The sequence below is a fragment of the Eptatretus burgeri genome, chromosome 10 (genome assembly GCF_056783735.1).
Source record: "Eptatretus burgeri isolate ZD-2024b chromosome 10, Ebu_testis_v1, whole genome shotgun sequence".
Lineage (NCBI taxonomy): Eukaryota > Metazoa > Chordata > Myxini > Myxiniformes > Myxinidae > Eptatretus > Eptatretus burgeri.
This window is the reverse complement of record NC_140970.1, coordinates 93627353-93648311: the sequence shown is the minus strand read 5'-3', so window position 1 is coordinate 93648311 and position 20959 is coordinate 93627353. Positions and strand designations below refer to the sequence as shown.

The following is a 20959-nucleotide window of genomic DNA, read 5'->3' as shown; positions in this document are numbered from 1 at the left end:
CATCGTTCATGGAGTAACATTAAGACCCATGAAGCGATTGGAAGACTGAAAATGGTTCGTCAAAACTCATCCTCTGGAAATAAAACTCATGGATGACAATTCAAGAGTGATTCGGAACACACATCCGGATAAGTGTCTCATCAGGATGAAGATGTTTTCATAGAAAAGATTTGGAATGGGTAATCCTCTGTGTTTTTATGTTTGAACCATTTTTGAGGACGTTGCTCTGTGTGTTGGAATCTCAGATTCAAATGTCATACATTGCCTGCTCCTGTCTACCATCTTCAAATGTATTTGAAAGTCAAACAAATTATAGTTTCGAGGAATTACCTGAACAGGTTTGAGGAGATTACATTTCAGAAAATAAGGTCAGGTATGGGAGCTTGCACCAGAGCAGCACGTCGCTGTGTACACTTTCTGCTGGTACTCCAGGGGTCTCTGGAGGGCCATCCTCCAAGCAGATGCCTGGTCCATCCCCATCTCCTTGAGATGATGGTCAACCTGTTGCAACCATGAGGCACGTGGTCAGCCCACTGGCCTCCTCCACTCATGAGACTCCCTCGCTGAGAGAATCTGGTGAGCAGGATCAGCGTCAGGAAAACGAGCCACATGTCCATACAGCCGCAACTGACGCTCACGGACTATGCAGGTAACAAATCTCATCTGAGTCTCTCTCAGCAACCGCTCGTTGGACACAAAATCCGACCAGCGATAGCCAAGGATTCTCCGAAGACACCTGGTACCAAAGGAATTAAGTCTCCGTCTCAGATCCTTGGTCAGAGTCCAAGTCTCGCATCCATAGAGCAAGACTGGAAGTACCAAGGACCTGAAGACTCGGACTTTCGTCCTCCCGCACAGGTACCAGCAGCGCCACACCCCATGATCCAGTGAATCCATGACTCCCCAGGCCCGACCCAGACGTCTATTGACCTCTGACTCGCAGCCAGCAGAGACATGAATATCACTGCCGAGGTAAGTGAATCTCTCCACGACCTCAACATCCTCACCACAAACAGACACAGACAGGACAGCAGCATCCAAGATGTCACCGAAAGCCTGGATCTTAGTTTTGACCCAAGAAACCCGTAATCCAAACGGCTCCGACTCCTCATTCAGCACCTCGAGGGCCCCCAAGAGGATGTCTAAAGTCTCCGCAAAGATGACTGCATCATCTGCAAAATCAAGGTCCGAGATCTTGACATTCCCAAACGATGCACCGCAACTTGATCTCTCCGACATCCTCCCTAAAATCCAGTCCATACAAGTGCTGAAAAGTGTGGGGGCAAGTACACATCCCTGACGAACTCCAGTAACAACTGGAAATAAGTCAGAGATGGTACCACCACACTTCACAGCACTCTCAGTACCAGAGTAGAGTTCAGACATCAGATCGATTAGTTTTGGTGGCACCCCACGAAGACCAAGAATCCTCCAGAGTACATCCCGATTCACTGAATCGAACGCTCTACAGAGATCAACAGAGGCTGCAAGCAGCCCCTGCCGAAACTCTCGTCTGCGTTCAGTGAGGACACGAAGTGCAAGGATACGGTCAATCATTGACCTCTTTGGTGTAAAGCCTGACTGCTCTGGACGCGGGTGCTCAAGCAGATGGTGGCAAACCCTATCAAGAATTATCCGAGCAAAGACCTTGCCCGGCACTGAGAGCAGCGTCATCCCTCGGTAGTTGTTGCAGTCTTGGCTATCACCCTTCCCTTTCCAGAGAGGGACAACAAGGCCCCTCTTCCAGTCAGTTGGGATTATGCCTGTGTTCCAGGCAGAGCACAAAACTGCATGCAACGACACGAGTGCAGCATTTCCACCAGCCTTGAGAAGTTCGGCATGGATGCCACAGATCCCTGGAGCTTTGCCCCGTTTCAACTGGTTCACCACAGCCCGTGTTTCCACAAGCGAAGGTGGACCACAGTTGATTCGAGGGTCAGCAACAGGGATTGTAACACCCTTGACGTCCAAGTCGACAGCTGGGGGATCAGCCTGGTACAACCGCTCAAAGTAATCGGCCCAGCGGGCCTTCACTTCAGACTCCTCTGTCACGAGCCTACCACTCTCTGCCCGAACTGCAGTGCTCCGAGGGATGGGCTTGGATGAACGTAACAGCTCAGCTCTGCCATTCAGCCTGGCCCTGCGACTCTGGTCAATGGTATCCAGTGTCCCTTGAGAGACAAAATTCTTCTTTGCCCTGCGGTGAGCTCCAAGGCATCCACCGGCAACATCAAGGACGGTGGTCTTGAAGGCGCTCCACAACTCTTCAGGACCCCCCAAAGCATCCAGACCCCCCAAGTGTCCACTCAGCCTGTTCGCAACTCCTCAGCTACTCTCTCATCCCTGAGCTTGGCAACATCCAGCCTAGGCTGGGATGGTACCATTCTCCAGGATTTAAGGTGCAGCTTTAGAGTTGCTACAACAAGCCTGTGGTCAGTATTGAGGAACTGAGCACTCCGGTAGACCCTGCAGTTCTGAATCATCCTCCAACGACCGTCAATGAGGACATGGTCAATCTCCTTTGCCACACCGCCAGCGTTGGAATCCCAAGTTGAGCGATGAGCTTGTGGGCACTGAAACCATGAACCAGCCACCCTAAGTCCATGACTTCTTGCAAAGTCAAGGAACTTAGTGCTATTCTGGTTCATAGTTCCTGACCCATGGGGACCAACACAGACCTCATAACCATCCCTATCAGTTCCAGTCGATGCATTGAAATCCCCCAAGACTAGAAGTGTATCTCGTCTGGGGCACTGATCAACCACAGACTCGAGTGTGGCGTAGAATTCATCCTTCACGGTGAGATCACTCGCCTCAGTCGGAGCATAAACAGAGACCAGGGAAATGACACCTAAGGAGTGACGAATCCTTAATCTCATAATACGCTCGTTGACTGGTGTTACCTCAATTATCATTGGGGTCAGCTTATTGGACACAGATACAGCAACTCCTTGGGTATGGTAACCATCAGAGCGACCAGACCAATAGTAGGTGTAACCACCCACCATTATCTTGCCGTAATCCGGTCTCCGAACCTCAGAGAGAGCTGCAATGCTGATGTCCAAACGCTTGAGCTCAGATAATAACAGAGACAGGTGATCATCCTCTCTTAGGGATAGGACATTCCAGGCACCCACCCGAAGGGACCGCCTCAGGTTAACCCAAGGAGACCGCCGTCTGGTGGACGACACCTCAGCACCACTCCGACACACTCTCCCGCAATCTGACCCAGGGATGTTACCCCGTGGTTTCCCTCCTATCATCAAAGATTGGGGGTCCCGAAGGCTTTGCCCCAATCCCGTCATCCGGTGAGCTGCCCTGCGAAGGGAAGCTGCACAGGAGGTACTCCCACGGAGTGGGTTTTCATATTTTTTTTGCGTTTTTGCGTTTTGCGGAATGAAGGGTTTTACGGTGGCCAGAGTGTAAATCCTGCCACCAACCTCCTAATAAGAAGTGACCCAACTGCAGGAGGACGTCCGCAGACACAGTTGGGCACTAGATATGGATGGCCGTTGGCTCACGAGGAGCTCCTCCGCCCTTTGACAGGTTTTTTTTTTAATCCTGCTGGGTGTCCATATCCAAACACCCTCCTCACCAGAAAACCTAGTGGGGGAGATGGTTTAGTCGCCGCCAACCCGACCATGGAACAGGTGAGTACAGGTTTACATGGTACCTGTAGCAGGTCACAGATCGAACCTGACCTGACACACGAACCTGACCTGACCATATGTCTTGAAGACTAGAATCCCTTATTATGTCAGACAGCAGTCTGGCTGATCCGGGGTGAGATTCTGCACCATTCCGATCATGTGCGGGCTGAAGGGTGCAATTGAAGTCACCTCCCATTACGATGCACTTTTGCAAATCTAATTGCCTCATGTAGAGTCGTAACTTTTTGAAGAAACTTCGGCGGTCTGTGCCCTTTGAAGGAGCAGAGACATTTATTAAAGTGAATTTGATATTATTGCCAAAAAAATCCAGGGAAACCAGGTAACCTGGGATTATTTCCTGAAATGAAAGTTACAGAGGGCAAAAGTGCGGACTCAGCAGAAAAGCAACTCCTGCTATGCGAGAGTTGGAATCGCTAAAATAACCGGTCTTTTTCATCATTCTATTCCAAACACTGTGCGATGCTGGAGTAGAGTGGGTTTCTTGTAAAAAGGCTAGATCTAATTTTTGTTGTTTAATGAGGTTGACTACTTGGAGCATCCTAGACTGGCTTGCTCCACCTTTTATGTTGAGGCTGCCAAGGATCGCCATAGTGATGAAGAGGTGGAAAGCAAAGAAGTGAACGCAGGTCATCATTTCATTTCCATTTTAGCTTTTACAATGTGCTTTTTAAGCCGACTGCACTGTGGATCGGTGAAATGGTAATCATGAGGTCGACGAATGATACTTTTTGCTGATTCAATAAAACCATGCAAGTCAGAAAAGTATTCCTTTATATCTATATGTCTTTTCCTACAAGTATGATTTTGGAATCAAAGGATTTGCGATGGTGAGACATAAGGAGTACTGTTTGTAGGGAATTCTTCGATGTTATCTGGTTCTCCTTCTGACATGTCAGAAGCACTATCTGGAAAATTTTCAATTTCTAATTTACAAACTGTGCTTATACTCTGTAGTATTCAGGTATGAGGTTGTTCTGTTTTCGACATGGAGGGGAGGGGTGAGGGAGGCTCTGATTCCACCTTGAGTAATGTAGACGGGAGGAGGGGGAGATGGAGTGAGGGGAGGGGGGAGGGTAGTAGTATCAGCGTCTGCCTCAGGTTTTTCAGGATGCGGTTTTTACAGAGCTTTGTCACAACACTCAGGTATGACTTCAGGGGTATTCGATGGAGCAATTTCCACCATTGAGGAGTCATTGGTGGTTAACTCGTGGCAAAATTGGGGGGTTCTGGAGACAGTTTTTAGTTCCTTTTCGGTAAGATCCTTACATGGCTCAATTTCCTAATCAGAAGTAGGGATCTTGACTGTGTTTTCCTTAATTTTCTGTGGGAGTAAATCCCCTTCACCTTGATCTACCAAGAGGGGGTCAATTTCATCATTTGAGAGTGACTCATACCGATTTTTCATTGACACTGTGTCACATAAACCCAGAGTTTTTTCACACACAGCCAAAACCACTTTTTTTCCTTTATGGAGGTTCAGTTCATTCTGATCCGTTTTTCTTTTCCTGAATAAGAGGATAGTTGTAAACCCATCCCAAACACTTGAGGAACTGTCTTCTGTATCCTTAGGGTCTGATGTTTCGTTGTCTGAGACTGTAACAGGGTCGTCGGTGCTCACAGGTGGGGCCGTATTAGACGGAACAATGGTATTTTGGGATGTTTGACAATGCAGTTTTCAGGCAGAAACGTTTTAAATGGCTGAAACCATTGCAGTTAAAACATTTCCGTGTTTCCGTCGACGCATACACCTGGTACTCGTGTCCATCTATGCAAAATTTAATGACCACATTAAGCACTTTATCGACGTCAGACGAGGGAAGCACAATGTAAGCCTGTTGCCTGAAAGACATCACATGTCTCGTCTGCTCATTCCGGCATTGCAAAGGTAACATTATAATCTGACAGACTACGGTCCCAAATTGAGATAATTATTTTACCAGTGCTTCATTCTTGATGAAAGGTGGGACATTACTGAGTACAATTTTGGTACTAGTTGTGGCGAGAGGGGAGGCTAAGATGAAATAACCATTTTCAGTTGATATTCCAGTCGAGACGGTGTCATGTACTTAGTGATCGTCTGATATAAAAACAACAACTCGTTTGTTCATGCGAGAAGCTGCGCGAACTTTTTCAACCCCAACCATATTGCCAATGACAGAAACAATGTCATCAACACTGACCTTGTTTGGAGGAACGCACACGACGCCATTTTTCCTCGTCAAGGCCTCATAGGCCGTGTAGCGGGAACGTGTCGACATTCTTTGATTTCAACGAACGGAAGTAAGGGGAGGGGTGAGGGAGGGAATTAGGGAAAAGGTCATATAACCGCTCAGACGTGTGTCTCACCGTAGGAGATGTGAAACAAAAAACACACAAGTAATATAGGTAAACATGAACGCACTCGATAACGGAGTAGGCTTCCAGCTTGAAGCTTACCTATACCACAAACTGTGGGCTCTCCGTCTCTCTTTCTCTCGTCCCAAAGAAAAAAGGGGAAAGGTAAGGGAACGAAAAATATAAACACAAAACGGTTATGAACCACGCGGGGCAAAAGGGTGGGGGTGAGTAACGAACTCAACAGGGTGGTTGAGGGTGGGTGGGGGTGGGAAAGGAAGGGGACGGGGAAAGGAAGGGACAGGGAGAAAGGCAAGTCGAGAAGAAGGGTGGAAGAAGCGGAAGGTGGAGGGGGAAGAAAAAAAAGATGATGAAAATATTAAATGACAGGGGAGAGAATAACACTGGACTCCACTCGAACTCACACCGCCGCCATGACACAATGCACCACACGTCAGCAGGGGGCGCCAGAGAGAGAGAGAGAGAGAGAGAGAGAGAGAGAGAGAGAGAAAGAGAAAAAGAAAGAAAGATAGAGAATGAAAGAAAGAGAAAGAAAGAGAAAGAGAAAGAAAGAGAGAAAAAGAAAGAGAGAGAGAGAGAGAGAGCGAGAGAGAGCGAGAGAGAGAGAGAGAGAGAGAGAGAGAGAGAGAGAGAGAGAGAGAGAGAGAGAGAGAGAGAGAGAGAAAGAAAGAAAGAAAGATAGAGAATGAAAGAAAGAGAAAGAAAGAGAAAGAGAAAGAAAGAGAGAAAAAGAAAGAGAGAGAGAGAGAGAGAGAGAGAGAGAGAGAGAGAGAGAGAGAGAGAGAGAGAGAGAGAGAGAGAGAGAGAGAGAGAGAGAGAGAGAAAAAAAAAAACGAAAGAAAAAGAAAAAGAGAGAGAAAGAAAGAGAAAAAGAGAGAGAAAGACAGAAAGAGAGAAAAGGAGAGAAAAAGAAAGAAAGAGAGAGAAAGAAAGAGAGAGAGAAAGAAAGAGAGAGAAAGAAAGAGAGAAAGAAAGAGAGAAAGAGAGATAGAGATAGAGATAGAGATAGAGATAGAGATAGAGATAGAGAGAGAGATAGAGATAGAGATAGAGGGGGTGGTGGTGGGGGTGGTGGGGGTAACAACAGAGCTGAAGGCCAACATCGAGACAGACTTGAACAAACAATGGCTTGGGGGGGGGGCAGGAGTGGATACAAGCGGATGCATGGAGTTGAAAGTCTGTGTTCCGAGGGATGGTTGAGTGGATTGGACAGGATGGATATAGAAGGAAACTATCAGGTGAGAAAACGTTAAATTTGGAAGGAGGGAGGACTGGGGTGAGTGGAGGAGTTAACGAGGGTAGAATGGATGAAGGATTTAGATTGGTGATGATCTAAGAAGGTGGTCATCAGCTGTTGTGAAAACCGAGAGGGAAGAATAACATTGAAGAGAATGTGGAAGTTGATTCTACAGGTGGGTAAAAGGAGGAACAAATGCATGGAGGTGAGCAGTCATCCTGGATTTTAGTAGTTTCCCCTGAAGTGGTTGATGCTGGACCATGTGGGCCCTGCAGAAATATGGAGTGGGAGCAAAGCATACAAAAAGAGAGGGTGCAAGACCAGAAAGGAGGTGGTAGAAGACAGAGACATCACCGAACTGTCTGCGATCGCAGGAGATTTCAATAATCTTGAAGGCCTTGGTTTCCACATCATCGATCTGAGAAAGATGTGAGACAGGGGAGCCAGCTCAGGGGGGGAGACCAGCCATGGAGATGGATCGGAGTTCAGGTCTGTCAAGGAAGGACTTTTTTATGATTGAGGATGGCCAGTTGGTTGCTGGCTTTGGTGGCCAACTTTGAAATGAGGTTTGCCCAAGAAAGATAATAGCTGATTGTGAGACCCAAGAGAAGGGAATGACTGAACTTCCTCAAGTGGCTCGTTAAGATATTAGATGGGTGGATCCTTTCAGAGAAAGATAGCGACAGAATGAGATTTGTCGGTATTGAAAGACGCGTTCCCAGTGTTTTACCAGCTTGTGATTTTATCAATACCTGAGGAGAGGAAAGAGGCTGCAGTCTGCCTGTCTGAGGGATGAGGGATGTCACAGCAGAGGGTGGAGTCATCAACACAGAGTATGCCAGACTGTATCAAAAGCATAAGACATGTCCAGGGAGAGGGCCCTGATCTCATGGCTGACATTGTGGGCCACCATCCATTGTTGGGTGAGAAGAAACAGCATGTCAAAGGTGGAGTGACTTTGTCTGAAACAAAATTGGCGATCTGAAATGAGGTTCATGGAGAAAGAGGAAGGATAGAAGGATTTCTTATCAACTGCGATTATGGATTCCATGACATGGTTGAAGATTGGAAGAGTGCCAACAGATCTGCAGCTCAGGAGATTAGTTTTTGCATCGTTTGATGTGACGCGGTGTTGGCAAATTTTCAAGCATTTGGAAGATGATCGAGGGAAAATTATGGAGTGAAAAGCACAAAGGATGGCTAAGCAAGAGCAGGTTTTAGGACTCGTTAAGAAAGTTGTGAGCTGAAACTGCACATTCCAGTAGCAGAATCAGTCACAGGTTGTCAGAAACTTTTCCACCTTCACATGTGCAAAAGACACAGAATCCAACTGCAATTGGGTATGCCAGGAAATGATGGGCACCAAGAGAGGGGTTGGATACAAACAGAGAAGGATGGGTACCGAGAGTGAGGAGTTGGATACAAAAAGAGAAGGATGTGTACCGAGAGTGAGAGGTTGGATCCAAACAGAGAAAGATAGATACTGAGAGTGAGGGGTTGGGTTGGACAGATGCGGTATTCCGTCTCTCCTGAGAGCGGACACACTTGTTGCAGACTTGTGTAATGCACTGACATTGCCTTCGGTTGGAAAACCATTCCAGGAAACAAATGCAAGTTTTTACAGAGCAATTGTCTCACCACAGGATTCAGTGTACCAAGGGTGGGAATAAGGGAAGGATAATTGAAGATGAGATGAGAGGAATCTGTGCATGAGAGAGAGCAATTTTCTGTGGAAGGATTCGCAGGCTAAGTTAACACTAGGGAAAGTACACATGGGAGACCAGTCATGAAGAGAGATGGATGCTTGCAGTCTTTCCCAATCTACCTGCTTGAACTGCCAGATTCACTGGTGTTGAGGTCGCTCTCTGAGAGTCGCTAGAGATGTTGACTTTAAGAAGCATATGATCAGATGAACCAAATGGAGCAGAGGAAGAGCAGGAGATTTTTGCAGGGAAGATAATCATCATACAAGTCCAGAAGGGAGGATTTCCCATTTGTAGAAATCCACATTGGAAGTTCACAGATTGCATCATTCCCATGGATTCACAGAACTCCTTTGCTGAAGTGCCATGGCAGGTGAGAGAGGTACCAACACAAAGTCAACCTGCACGGTGAGAATTGAAATCTCCACATATGAGAAAGAGATAGTTGGGATGAGTGGTTTGAAGCTTGTCCTTGTTATATTGCAGTCATGATGGGAAAGTGATACATTTCAAAATGGAATGAGTAAAAGCGGAAATCGAAAGTTCGAAGAACACCTAAACCCAAGGAGTCTTGAGAAAAAAGGTCATTGGGAGGGTTTTCAGATTTGATTGGTCGAGATGATGCAAAATGCTCAAATATTTTGTCCAAGTCCTGCTAAACTGAAGCTTTTCAAAGTCCCAAGAAGAGGACTTGTGTTCTGGTGTTCAAGTTCATCATTCAATTGAAATAAAACAATGAAACAGATTTTCAAGGTTGTTGAAAAAACAACTTTTTTCAGAAGTTTGGAGGCGTTGAAGCAGCATCTTGCCTCTTGTTTGTGTCATCCATGATATCACTAAAAGCAGTAGTTTACTGTTTAGAATTATTTTCAATTTTGTTTGAATGCTGGACATTCAAACATACTCAAAAAATATACTTCATTCCTGTATGTGCATTGGCAATCGGGACGAGACTCCATACAATTTGTCAAATTCGGAGCCAAAGTTCTGATAAGCTGCAGGTTCATGTTCTGATTCGTGTTCAAAATATAACATTCACTTGAAAATAAGTAGTCACTCAATCATAAACATGTGTAGACAGACAAACAAACAAACAGACAACGTGAACCAACTGCTGAACCACGCTTTTCACATGCTGCATGTGTGAGGGAATAAGGGAAATCAATGCAGAAAACATGAGGATTTTTAAGGACCATGTCAAACTTGAAACATCAATTTCAGTCAAACATCAGGCCTGGCCAAGCAGTTCATTGTACATTGTATGCAAAAATATTCACTGTCTACCCACAAAAGTTTTGAATAACTCAGGCAAATAAGACAGAAATATAATGAGATCCAATTGGAAGCGAAGTGACAAGGCATGGTTTCTCGAGTGTGATTGTTCACATACCCCTTATTCTTGGTCTCCACATGCTCTTCATTTTGTACCTGAAGTGGATGGCACTGTTCAGGAGAAAAGACTGTTACCTTACTCCTCCATTTTCTTAGTTTCCCACTTAATGCACCCTTCAACTCTCTCTTTCATTCTCTCATGAATGACAACCCTCCACTACCCAGCTCCAAAATGGAAAATCGAATTGAGAACCTTAATGATGTTTCCCTCATTTGCATGTCGCCATTTGTTGTGGTGATTCTAATCTGATGTTGGGAGTGTTGCAAGAAATGAACAACTGTGGGTTATGATCCATTGTTCTGTTATCTGATACTTCGACTGGTTTATTTATCCTTGAACTTCTCAACTTCATCGGTTAAATCAGACAGTTGGAATTAGATTTTCTCTGTCTTGTGATACCTTTCAATTTGAATACTTTCGATAATTTAACTGAGAATGTAAATGTTGTGTCTCTTACATGAACTCCATGACATTAAACTATTCTCTTTTATTTAAAATATATTTACAAATGGAATCTGCTCAGCTGTTGTCCTGTTTTTCCAAAGTCACTTTGAAATTAAACGTTTGGGGATCCATCCTATCGGTCATTTACAGCAATCTAATTTCCCATGTTATCATGTCAACATTTTGATGTTAAATGAGGAACAGAAACATATTCAACACAAAACCAAAAAATGTTGAAGAAAATACTTCATTAAAGATCAAAGAAGAGTACACAATAAAATCTGTGGAGAATATTGAGTTTCCCCATCATCAAAATCAGTGATTGTGACATTTCCAACAAGAACATAAAAGGAAAGTCCGACCTTGTGATGATAAAGTGATGTTGAAGCGTTTTGTCCAATAATAGTAAGTCGAATGATAGAATATCCGCATCGTGTTGGAAGGAGAGATAATTGTTCGTCCAACGTCTGAATAACGGCACATCGTGATGTCTCTCTGTGATGTGTGATTGTATCTGACAGCAAGCCAGCCTCTGTAACACCGTGAGTTTGAATAATAATCCAGATCCACCACGGTTAGCGATACAACGTGTCCAAGAGGAGCTTCGATGTCCCAAACACAGTCTATGTTTGAATAGATGTATTGAGGATATCCAGGGGATGAGAGCCATCTTCCTGTTCGAACTCTTCCACCACAGGGCACTGCAGGGAAACAAAACAGACGTTATATTTGTGTCCGTCAATGTAATCAACTTCAATCAACATAACTGAACAGTATTATCAAATATTTCTCCTTCATGGAGATTTAAGATTTTCTTCAGGTTAGATATCAGAGTGGAAGTTGTGTTATGTTAAATGCCTGTCAGCACAAAACTATAGATACACATTGACCGAAATGAATGAAACAAGTAAAGTAAGATATTTCAAGGATATTTCTGGACAAACCACAAGAATGTATGTGAAACGTATCGTATATCCGATCATGGTGTAACTTCGTGAATATTCCGAGTAGTGGATAAGATTGAACAGTACCTGCTATGAAAGTCGTTGTTGCAGGTTGGCTATATGTGCTGATGTAGGAGGAAGTTACAGTCACTGTATAATTCTTTCCTGGAACAAGACTTGTAATGTTACGTTCTGTGCTGTACACAGTTGTGGAAATCGAGTGTCCGTTTTGACTCCAGGTCACAAGATATCTGTAGCTGTCTTTGTTGGGATCGTTTGGTGCTGTCCATCTTACAAAGGCAAACAACACACCCTGTTCGACCACCGTGATGTTCAATGGAGGGTTAGGACCTAGAAAATAAAACATCATCATGTTATTGCAAGCGTTTTCACTTTGACATTGTTGTGGATTCAGAAGGAGCAATAGTTTCGTGCAGAATCTGCATATAAATTTCATGAGATATTTCCTTTCATGCTTTGATAACCGAAAGAGATCCAAAACACATGCCAGTCATGTTCATTGATTATTTTCACACAAATAATTAGTGAGAAGCAAATACAGCAGAGTTTATTACAAGAGGTATCACTCGAGAAGTGTCTTCGTGTTACTTGAAAATCGAACATTCTCAATTGTATTTGTTGGTCTGGTCAGTTATTCTGTATGTTTGTCAATTTCTAACAGGTCGCAATTCTCCACCGACTTCAGCAAACATAACTAACTGGAACACCACTCTTGAGGTTTGCCTCCTGTGAGGTGAACATTTCAAAAGGCCAAAGATTAAGGTCACATAAAATCGTCAATATTCATCCGATTGACGAAAGATTTGAACAGAATTTGTATATTGTGTCACACTGAATTATTTTACCAATTAAAAGCTGGAAAACTGTTGTTTTTGAGAAATAAAGAACAAGTTCACAGCAACAAATATTGCAAATCACCATCCATGAAAGACTGCTTGTTATGACGAAAATTGAACATTTTCGGTCTGTCTCGTTGTTGCGGCATGGCTCGGCACGGCTCGGCTCGGCACGGCTCGGCTCGGCTCGGCATGGCATGGCATGGCACGGCTCGGCTCGGCATGGTTCGGCTCGGCACGGCTCAGCTCGGTGTTGGGAGTGTGATAACTCACGAATGCTTTCAGCTGTCTTTGTCAAACTTTAACAGAAGATTCTGAAGCACAAATGTGAGGCTGTCCATGTTTTGTGAAAGGATTTGATAATCTGATCATAATTAAAATGCAAAATTGTCGTGGGGGCTGGAGGACAGATGAAAAATTTCCAAAATTGCGGGAATACGTTGACCTTTAATGTTGTTTCCATGGCAACGAAGAAAGACAAGAAAGACAAGAGGGACAAAACTTTTAGGGACAAGAAAGACGATAATTCAGAAAAACTTCAAGCAACAGTTATCAAATTCCAACCATGTTCAAAGGTCAAGGTGACAGTGATGTCATTTTCATGATTTTCGTCATATGTCTGAGACTAGCACCTGACTACTTCTTGTTTATCTTATGTTCAAGACGAAGCCACTGGATGCAATGAGGCGGAAAGGAGTGGTTGGATTTGGGGTCAATCCCAGGAGATTTTGGTGGCAAAAGTAACTCATGAGGGGGTTTGAGGTGGGATGTGGACCCCACTTTTTCCAAAATAAATGTCTCATTTATGGTCACCTGTTGGAAGATGGTATTACAATGCGTAATAAAATTCGGCAGGTAATCATCATGAAAGTGGGGAAATGAATAGATGGGTTGTTCACAATTTGCTAGAATTCATGATCTCAAAGATTGTTCCACAATCCCTTTTCTGAAATTATACTTTCTGTTTACAACAGACTGGTAAAGGCTGGACAAGACAACCAGGAAACCACTGGTAGGTGTGGATAACCCACAAAATATGGAAGGGAGAAAAAAGAAAACACCAATTTTGGGAGAGAAAATGCCTGATTTTGTTTTTGACGTACAATTTGAAAACCATTCACCTCAGAATATGTACATTCATTTAACACACTTCATTCAGATGGGGAGCAACCAATACTTTGTGTTCATTATGTCATTAGTATGATTGTGATTATGGAAATTATTCCCACAGAAGTTTATTTTATGACAGAAGGTGTCACTGTCCAAGGTAATTGTGTGCCAGAGAATCGCCCTGTGTGTTTTGGTGGGAGACAACAACGAAAGTTTCCTCCTGTGTTTTATCATTTCAAAGAATCAATACATGAAACAATAAATTGAAGAAATAATTACAGGCCCTGATTCGGGCTGGGCCCTGGGATAGTTGCCCCACCTGATCACCTTCCCCCTCCCCTCTCGACATCACTGCTCACACCAAGTCTTTCTCAAGAGGGTGTGGGGTGGTGAGTATTCTGTGTGTGCTTACCCTGTGTGCCTGTGTCACCAAACGAATCATCAATATCAATGGCGTGTGCTGGTTTTGTAATTACCTGTTTGAACATCATTGGTGGAAGGAATACTTTCTGTGCCATTGCACAGGGAAGAGACGGACACAGAGTAAGTTGTACCAGGTGAAAGTCCTGTAAATGTTAGTTCTTTGTTCGTTGTGGTGTAGTTTTGAATTTTGTTTGCCGAAGAAAACAAAGATACAAAACTGAAGAACGTGTTGTTTTGGTCTTCCGGGACAACCCAGCTGAGGGTGATTGATGTAGAGTTATACGAGGTTACTGTAAGATTGGCGGGAATGCAGGCATCTGTGAGGATAAACACAAAAACACGTGATGAGTACCAAATCACAAACACATACAGAGGCACATATTTCCTCTTGTTCGTTATCTCATAATTCCTATCAAATCATCATGTTGCTGTATTACCAGAAGAGGACACAATAGATAATTTGCAGGTTACAATGGAGAGCACAAAGAAAACGAAAATTATTTCTTTAAAAAAAAAAAGAGAAAAATTATTTAATATTCAATAATCATAGTTTTATGGAAAACATTACAAGACTGAAGAATCATTCGTTTAAAAGCGATGAGATGTCAACAGTGCTGCAATGGGTGGTTTGCCATTGCATTCACAATGGTGGAGAGGCTGGAAGTTTGTTCAGTATTATGGATCAGAAGGGCACTTTCTTGTAAAGCAGAAAATTCAAACTCAAGCAGCCGCAAGATAAATGTGAGCAGAGAGGATTTCCAGATAAACATTGGACCCAAAGAACAACATCGTCCATGGAGTAACATTAAGACCCATGTAGGGATTGCAAGACTGAAAATGGTTCATCAAAACTAATCCTGATGGAAATAAAACTCATGGATGGCAATTCAAGAGTGATTCGGAACACACATCTGGATAAGTATCTGATCAGGATGAAGATGTTTTCAGAGAAAAGATTTGGAATGGGTAATCAATGTGTTTGTATGTTTGAACCTTTTTTGAGGACGTGGCTCTGTGTGTTGGAATCTCAGATTCAAATCTCATAGATTGCCTGCTCCTGTCTACCATCTGCAAATGTATTTGAAAGTCATACAAATTATAGTTAAGAGGAATTACATGCACAGGTTTGAGGACATTACATTTCAGAAAATAAGGTCAGGTTCGGCAGCTTGCGCCAGAGCAGCGCGTTGCTGTGTCCACCTTCCGCTGGTACTCCAGGGGCCTCTGTATTGCCATCCCCCAAGCAGATGCCTGGTCCATCCCCATCTCCTTGAGATTCTGATCAACCTGCTGCAACAACAAGGAACGGAGTCAGCCCAATTGGCCTCCTCCACTCACGAGGCTCCCTCGCTGAGAGATTCTGTTGTTAAGGGGCATCTTCATGAAAACGAGCCACATGTCCATAAAGCCGCAACTGACGCTCAAGGACCATGCAGGCAACAAATCTCATTTGAGTCTCTCTCAGCAAACGATCGTTGGACACAAAGTCCGACCAGCGATTGCCAAGGATTCTCCGAAGAGACCTGGTACCAAAGGAATTAAGTCTTCATCTCAGATCCCTGGTCAGAGTCCAAATCTCGCATCCATTGAGGAAGACTCAAAGCACCAAGGACCTGAAGACTCAGACTTTTGTCCTCCAGCACAGGTAGGGGCAGCACCACACCCCATGATCCAGTGAATCCATGACTATCCAGGCCCGACCCAGACGTCTGTTGACCTCTGGCTCACAGCCAGCAGAGACATGAATATCACTACCAAGGAGAGTGAATCTCTCAGTGACGTCAACATCCTCACAACAAACGGGCACAGACAAGACAGCAGCATCCAATATGTAATTGAAAGCCAGGATCTTAGTTTTGACCGAGGAAACCTGTAATACCAGTGGCACCAACACCAAAAATATATCTGGAGTCTCCACAAGATGATTACATAATCTGCGAAATCAAGGTCAGAGATCTTGCCATTCCCACTCGATGCACCACAGCTTGATGATGCATCCAATCTCCCCAACATCCTCCCCAGAATCCAGTCCATACAAGTGCTGAACAGTGTGAGGACCAGGGCACATGCCTGAAGAATTCCAGTAACAACTCGACATAAGTGAGAAATGGTACCACCACATCTCACAGCACTCTCAGTGTCAGAGTATAGTTCAGACATCAGATGGATCAGTTGTGGTGGCACCTTTCGAAGACCAAAAATCCTCCAGAGGGTGTCATGATTCACTGAATGAAACGGTCTCCAGAGATCAACATAGGCTGCGAGCAGCCCCTTCCGAAACTCTCACCTGCGCTCGGTGAGGAACCAAAGAGCAAGTATACGGTCAATCATTGACCTCTTTGGTGTAAAGCCTGGCTGCTCTGGACAATGGTGTTCAAGCAGATGGTGGTGAACCGTTTCAATAATCATCTTGCCTGGCAAAGACCTTGCCTGGAACTGAGAGCAGCGTCACCTCTCAGTAGTTGTTGCAGTCTTGGAGATCACCCTTTCCTTTCCAGAGAAGAACAACACTCCTCTATTCCAGTCAGTTGGGATGATGCCTGTGCTGCAGGCAGAGCACAGAACTGCATGTTACGACAAGAGTGCAGCATTTCCACCAGCCTTGAGAAGTTCAGCGTGGATGCCACAGATCTCTGGATCTTGACCCCATTTCAACCGGTTCACCGCAGCCTGTGTTTCCACAAATGAAGGTGGACCACAGTTTATTGGAGGGTCAGCATTTGGGATTGTAACACCCCTGACGTCCAATTCGACACATGGTGGATCAGCCTGGAACAACTGCTCAAAGTAACCAGCTCAGCGGGCCTTCACTTCGGACTCCTCTGTCAAGAGCCCACCACCATCTTTTCTGATTGCCGTACACCGAGGAATGGGCTTGGATAAACGAAATGCACAAATTCCCCTGGAAGCAGGATGAGAATCACTTGATCACAGGTGATGCTACCCGCTTACAGATTTTTCACACCTCGGCCTCCTTGACCACCCTTAATGCACATGCAGTTTTAGCCTCAGCTCCCTGATGAAAGACATGTTCCACGTGCTGACCATGATCCTGTCATAACCAACACTTTCTTCAGACAAAGTGACAATGACAAAGCAATGTGGATCCCCCATCCCCTCAGCCCCTGCTTGAAATAATGGCACCTTCTTGACAATGAAATTGTGAGAGCACATGAACAAAAGAACATCCATATTTTGTCAGAAAATCATCCGACAACGATGAGACGGACCATCACATGGCAAGATCAGTCACACGTCCTTCATGAACATCATTACAACCCACACAAGAGAATCAAATTCTATTTTAAATGCAAAAGTTTGTCGGAATTCTGTGAAATATTCCTTTCAGAATTGGGCTTAACTTCTCACAGATGTGAAATACTAGTTCAGGATATGTGGAGAGATCAATGTTATTTAACAACAAATACAAGAACATCATATGATGATGGACAAATCAACACAGTTGATAGGATTTGAACCAGTAAACCATGACTTTGATTTGAGTGCTCATTTGGAAGTATCGTGACAGAGAAGGAAACGTTTCGTACCAGATTAAGGTTAACACGAAGAAAGACTCATCTTTACAAACTGAACAGTATTTTTGGTGAATCTGGTCTGGTTAACTCAAATTTCAGAAGGTGAACAGTGAAATACTAAATAGCGAACACTTTATCAGGTTTAAAAACATTAAAATGTATTTGGTTTAATATATTGCGAGCAACCGTTGACTCTCATTTTGATGTATTCAGCTGACGGGTGTTTAATGGGTCCACCTGAATCTGGAGAATTCAAATTCACAAATTTAATTAATGTTAACCGCACAAATCTGCTTGAAACGAAATTATATTTCATTGGTTTCAACAAGGCAGCGTTTCGGAGGACATCATGAATAATGAAAACCAATTAACGTGTTGCTACATCAACAGAAGCATAAAATATATGAAATGTAAAATGGAGAGTGAAAAGAAAACCAGAAGGTGAGTGGCAATGAAGATGAGAATGAATGAAGCACTGCGTATAAAACGATGAGACATAATGACAAAAAAAATTACAAGTTGAAGGAAATTGTGAATACAGTCAACAAAATGTCATGTAAAATAAAGTTTCTACCTTGTGCTGATAATGTGACATTGAAACCTCGTCTTGTGATAATCCCATCAGAGTGAAAAAATATCCGCATGAAGTTGGAGCGTGACGTGATGATTCGTCCAATATTTTGAGGTTGGCACATTTTGATCTCTTGCTGCGTTGTATTTGTGTAAGCCACACCCAACCAATCATATGGGCAATTATTAGGATCTTCAAGATCCAGGTTCACCACAATCAGCACGACAACCTGTCCTTCAGGTGCGCTCACATCCCAAACACAGTCCATGTTGTTTTCATAGGAGAAAGGGAACCCGGGAGAGATGATCCAACCTTCTGCCAAAACGTTTCCTCCACATGACTCTGCATGGAAATTTAAAAAGCATTATCAACGAGGAAAAATGTTGTTGAAAATCATAAAATATAAATGAAATTGAATATTTTACACACGATATGTATTGTCTCCAACATTAGCAATCATTCTGCAGGTGTCAATAATTGAGAATCCAAATTTAAAAGGATGAAGTACAAATTATATGGATGGATCATGAGAGAGGATTCATGAGCCTGGTGTGGCTCAGTGGTTAAGGCGGTGGCTGGGGATCCTTGGGGTCCTGAGTTCGAGAGTTCGAGCCCTGCTGGCTGCTGAGTTAACATCAGGGGGGTTAGCATGAAAAACATTAAAATGTATTTGGTTTTTTATATTGCAAACAACTTTTGACTCATTTTGATGACTTCAGCTTTTGATGTTGACTCAGCCTGTCATCCTTCCAAAGGTCGGCGAAATAAGCCCCAGGAAACTGGTAATTATCCCTACAGGGTCGAAGGCGACTAAAGGGTTGGCGTCAGGAAGGGCATCCGGCCGTAAAAACATTGCCACAAGAAAAGGTACCATGATTGGAGCCCGCAAAAAGCTGACTCCTACTCAGGGATAAAGGCTTTCAAATGATGTGACGATGATCATGAGAGGGGATTCGTCTTCAGGAAGTTCAGTCACTCAAACTCCTTAGTCTCACTATCAGCCATTATCTTTGTTGGGCAAACCACATTTCAAATTTGGCCTCCAAAGCCAGTGGTCTCATGGTAGATCGGCAGAGGAGGAACAGGAGATGTGGGGAGGAAAGTAACTCATTACTCTCTCAGACGGAGGCTTTACCAGTTGCTAAATTCACTGTTGACAAGTTTACAGAGCAAGTGACACCCACAGTATCAGAAAGCTTCGCTATGATAAACAGCAACACCAACACCAGGACAGATATGGAACCTGCTAAAATGGATGAGAGAACAACGAGTGAAAATCACAGCAGAATAAGAGATATTCTGTTGAAGGAATATTTCCAGTGAAGGAAGTCAATTCCATGCATCTCAGAAAGGTTTGTTAATGTATTTAAATGTTTACAGCAGTGTCTAAACATCTGTAACTCATCACTACTTGCCAAAATATAATTATATTTTTAATGTGTGAATGACTGCGTTATTAATGATATTAGTAAAATCACCACTTCATACAATAAGCCTGGTGTTGGTTTAACAGGTAAAGTGGCTGGCTTAAGATATTGGGGTCTTGAGGCTGTACCCATGTCTTTCATGTTGAATTAACACCAGGTGGGTTGACTCAGACTGTCATCCTTTTGAGATCAGCAAAATGAGTACCAGCTTACTGGGAACAGCAGGCACCGCATCAGCAGCACAGCTGCTCCCCCAGAAAATGATGCAGCCAAGCAGCCACATGTGGCACATGAATAAATAAATAAACTTCATAAAATTGTTCTTCACAAAGTGCTCACACTTTTTCAGACATCATAATATAATGGGCGTAAGTCTGGAACTTCTAACACACATTTCTCCAAACATATTCTGTTCATACTTCCGAAATCTTCACATTATGTGTTCCATGCATTTATGCAGGTGATAGCGGATTCAAAAAAAATCTAATATAGAGAGAATTTTCAAAGAGGGAATCGATGACATCACAATCAGCAGCGTTTGGCGGCAAACAGACGGCCGGGTCCCAGACGACGTGCTTTACTTCACGAAGTCCATGAGTTCAGGACGTTTGTTAAACTCAGCATTTACGACTTTTATCCTGCAATGTTGTTAATCTGTTGATGGAGGGAATATAGAAACGATGAATATGTCAAATCGTTCGTGTTCCTCATCCAGAACTATGTGTCAAGGCCAGCAATCGAAGCGACCGGTCTCTAACGCTACCTTGGGCACCCAGACATGCCACCAATATGAACTGAGCTGTTGAATGTGGCGCAAAACATCCAACGAAACTACTGTAACCAAGTATTGTGGTCCGTCCTGTCCCCCATAACCATCGTAGATGGGAATCTGCTCGTTCTTATTATTGAAATACTTTGCATCTTTCTATACTCTGCTGCAGTTGATAGTCAGTCAAGAATCTGCAACTACAGTTGATGTTTTAAATCATGATTGTTTAATTTGTAAAAGAGGAGATTTCAAAAAATATCATTTTGCAGTGTCCGTCACCATCTGTGGTGTTGAATCACGGAGAGTGGAGACGGTCCCACATTATCTTTCACCAGTGACATTGAATGTCACAAAAAGTTATTTTAGGTTTCACTCAGTTGTTTAGATTGCTCGATAACATTTGTCTTTGCTCTTGTGTTATATTGATTGGGAATAATTCAATACTATTGAGACTTAATTTTGAATGCAGGAGAAGTTATATTCTCTACTCAGAGATCAACATCTACAATATCTGCTTAT

At 43.6% G+C, this 20959-nt stretch overlaps 1 protein-coding gene across 16 annotated transcripts in view; it reads right to left on the bottom strand.

Moving 5' to 3' along the window:
- The window catches only part of LOC147019142 (uncharacterized), a 103349-nt gene that overhangs the window by 60212 nt on the left and 22178 nt on the right, over window positions 1-20959 (bottom strand). For all 16 annotated transcript variants that reach the window (XM_085899995.1, XM_085899994.1, XM_085900003.1 and 13 more), the window contains 4 exons: window positions 18248-18586; window positions 14191-14454; window positions 11835-12098; window positions 11166-11504 (listed from right to left, as the gene is read on the bottom strand). In XM_085899995.1, coding sequence (XP_085756121.1) covers window positions 11166-11504; window positions 11835-12098; window positions 14191-14454; window positions 18248-18586 — 1206 coding nt within the window. The remainder of the gene's footprint in view (window positions 1-11165; window positions 11505-11834; window positions 12099-14190; window positions 14455-18247; window positions 18587-20959) is intronic.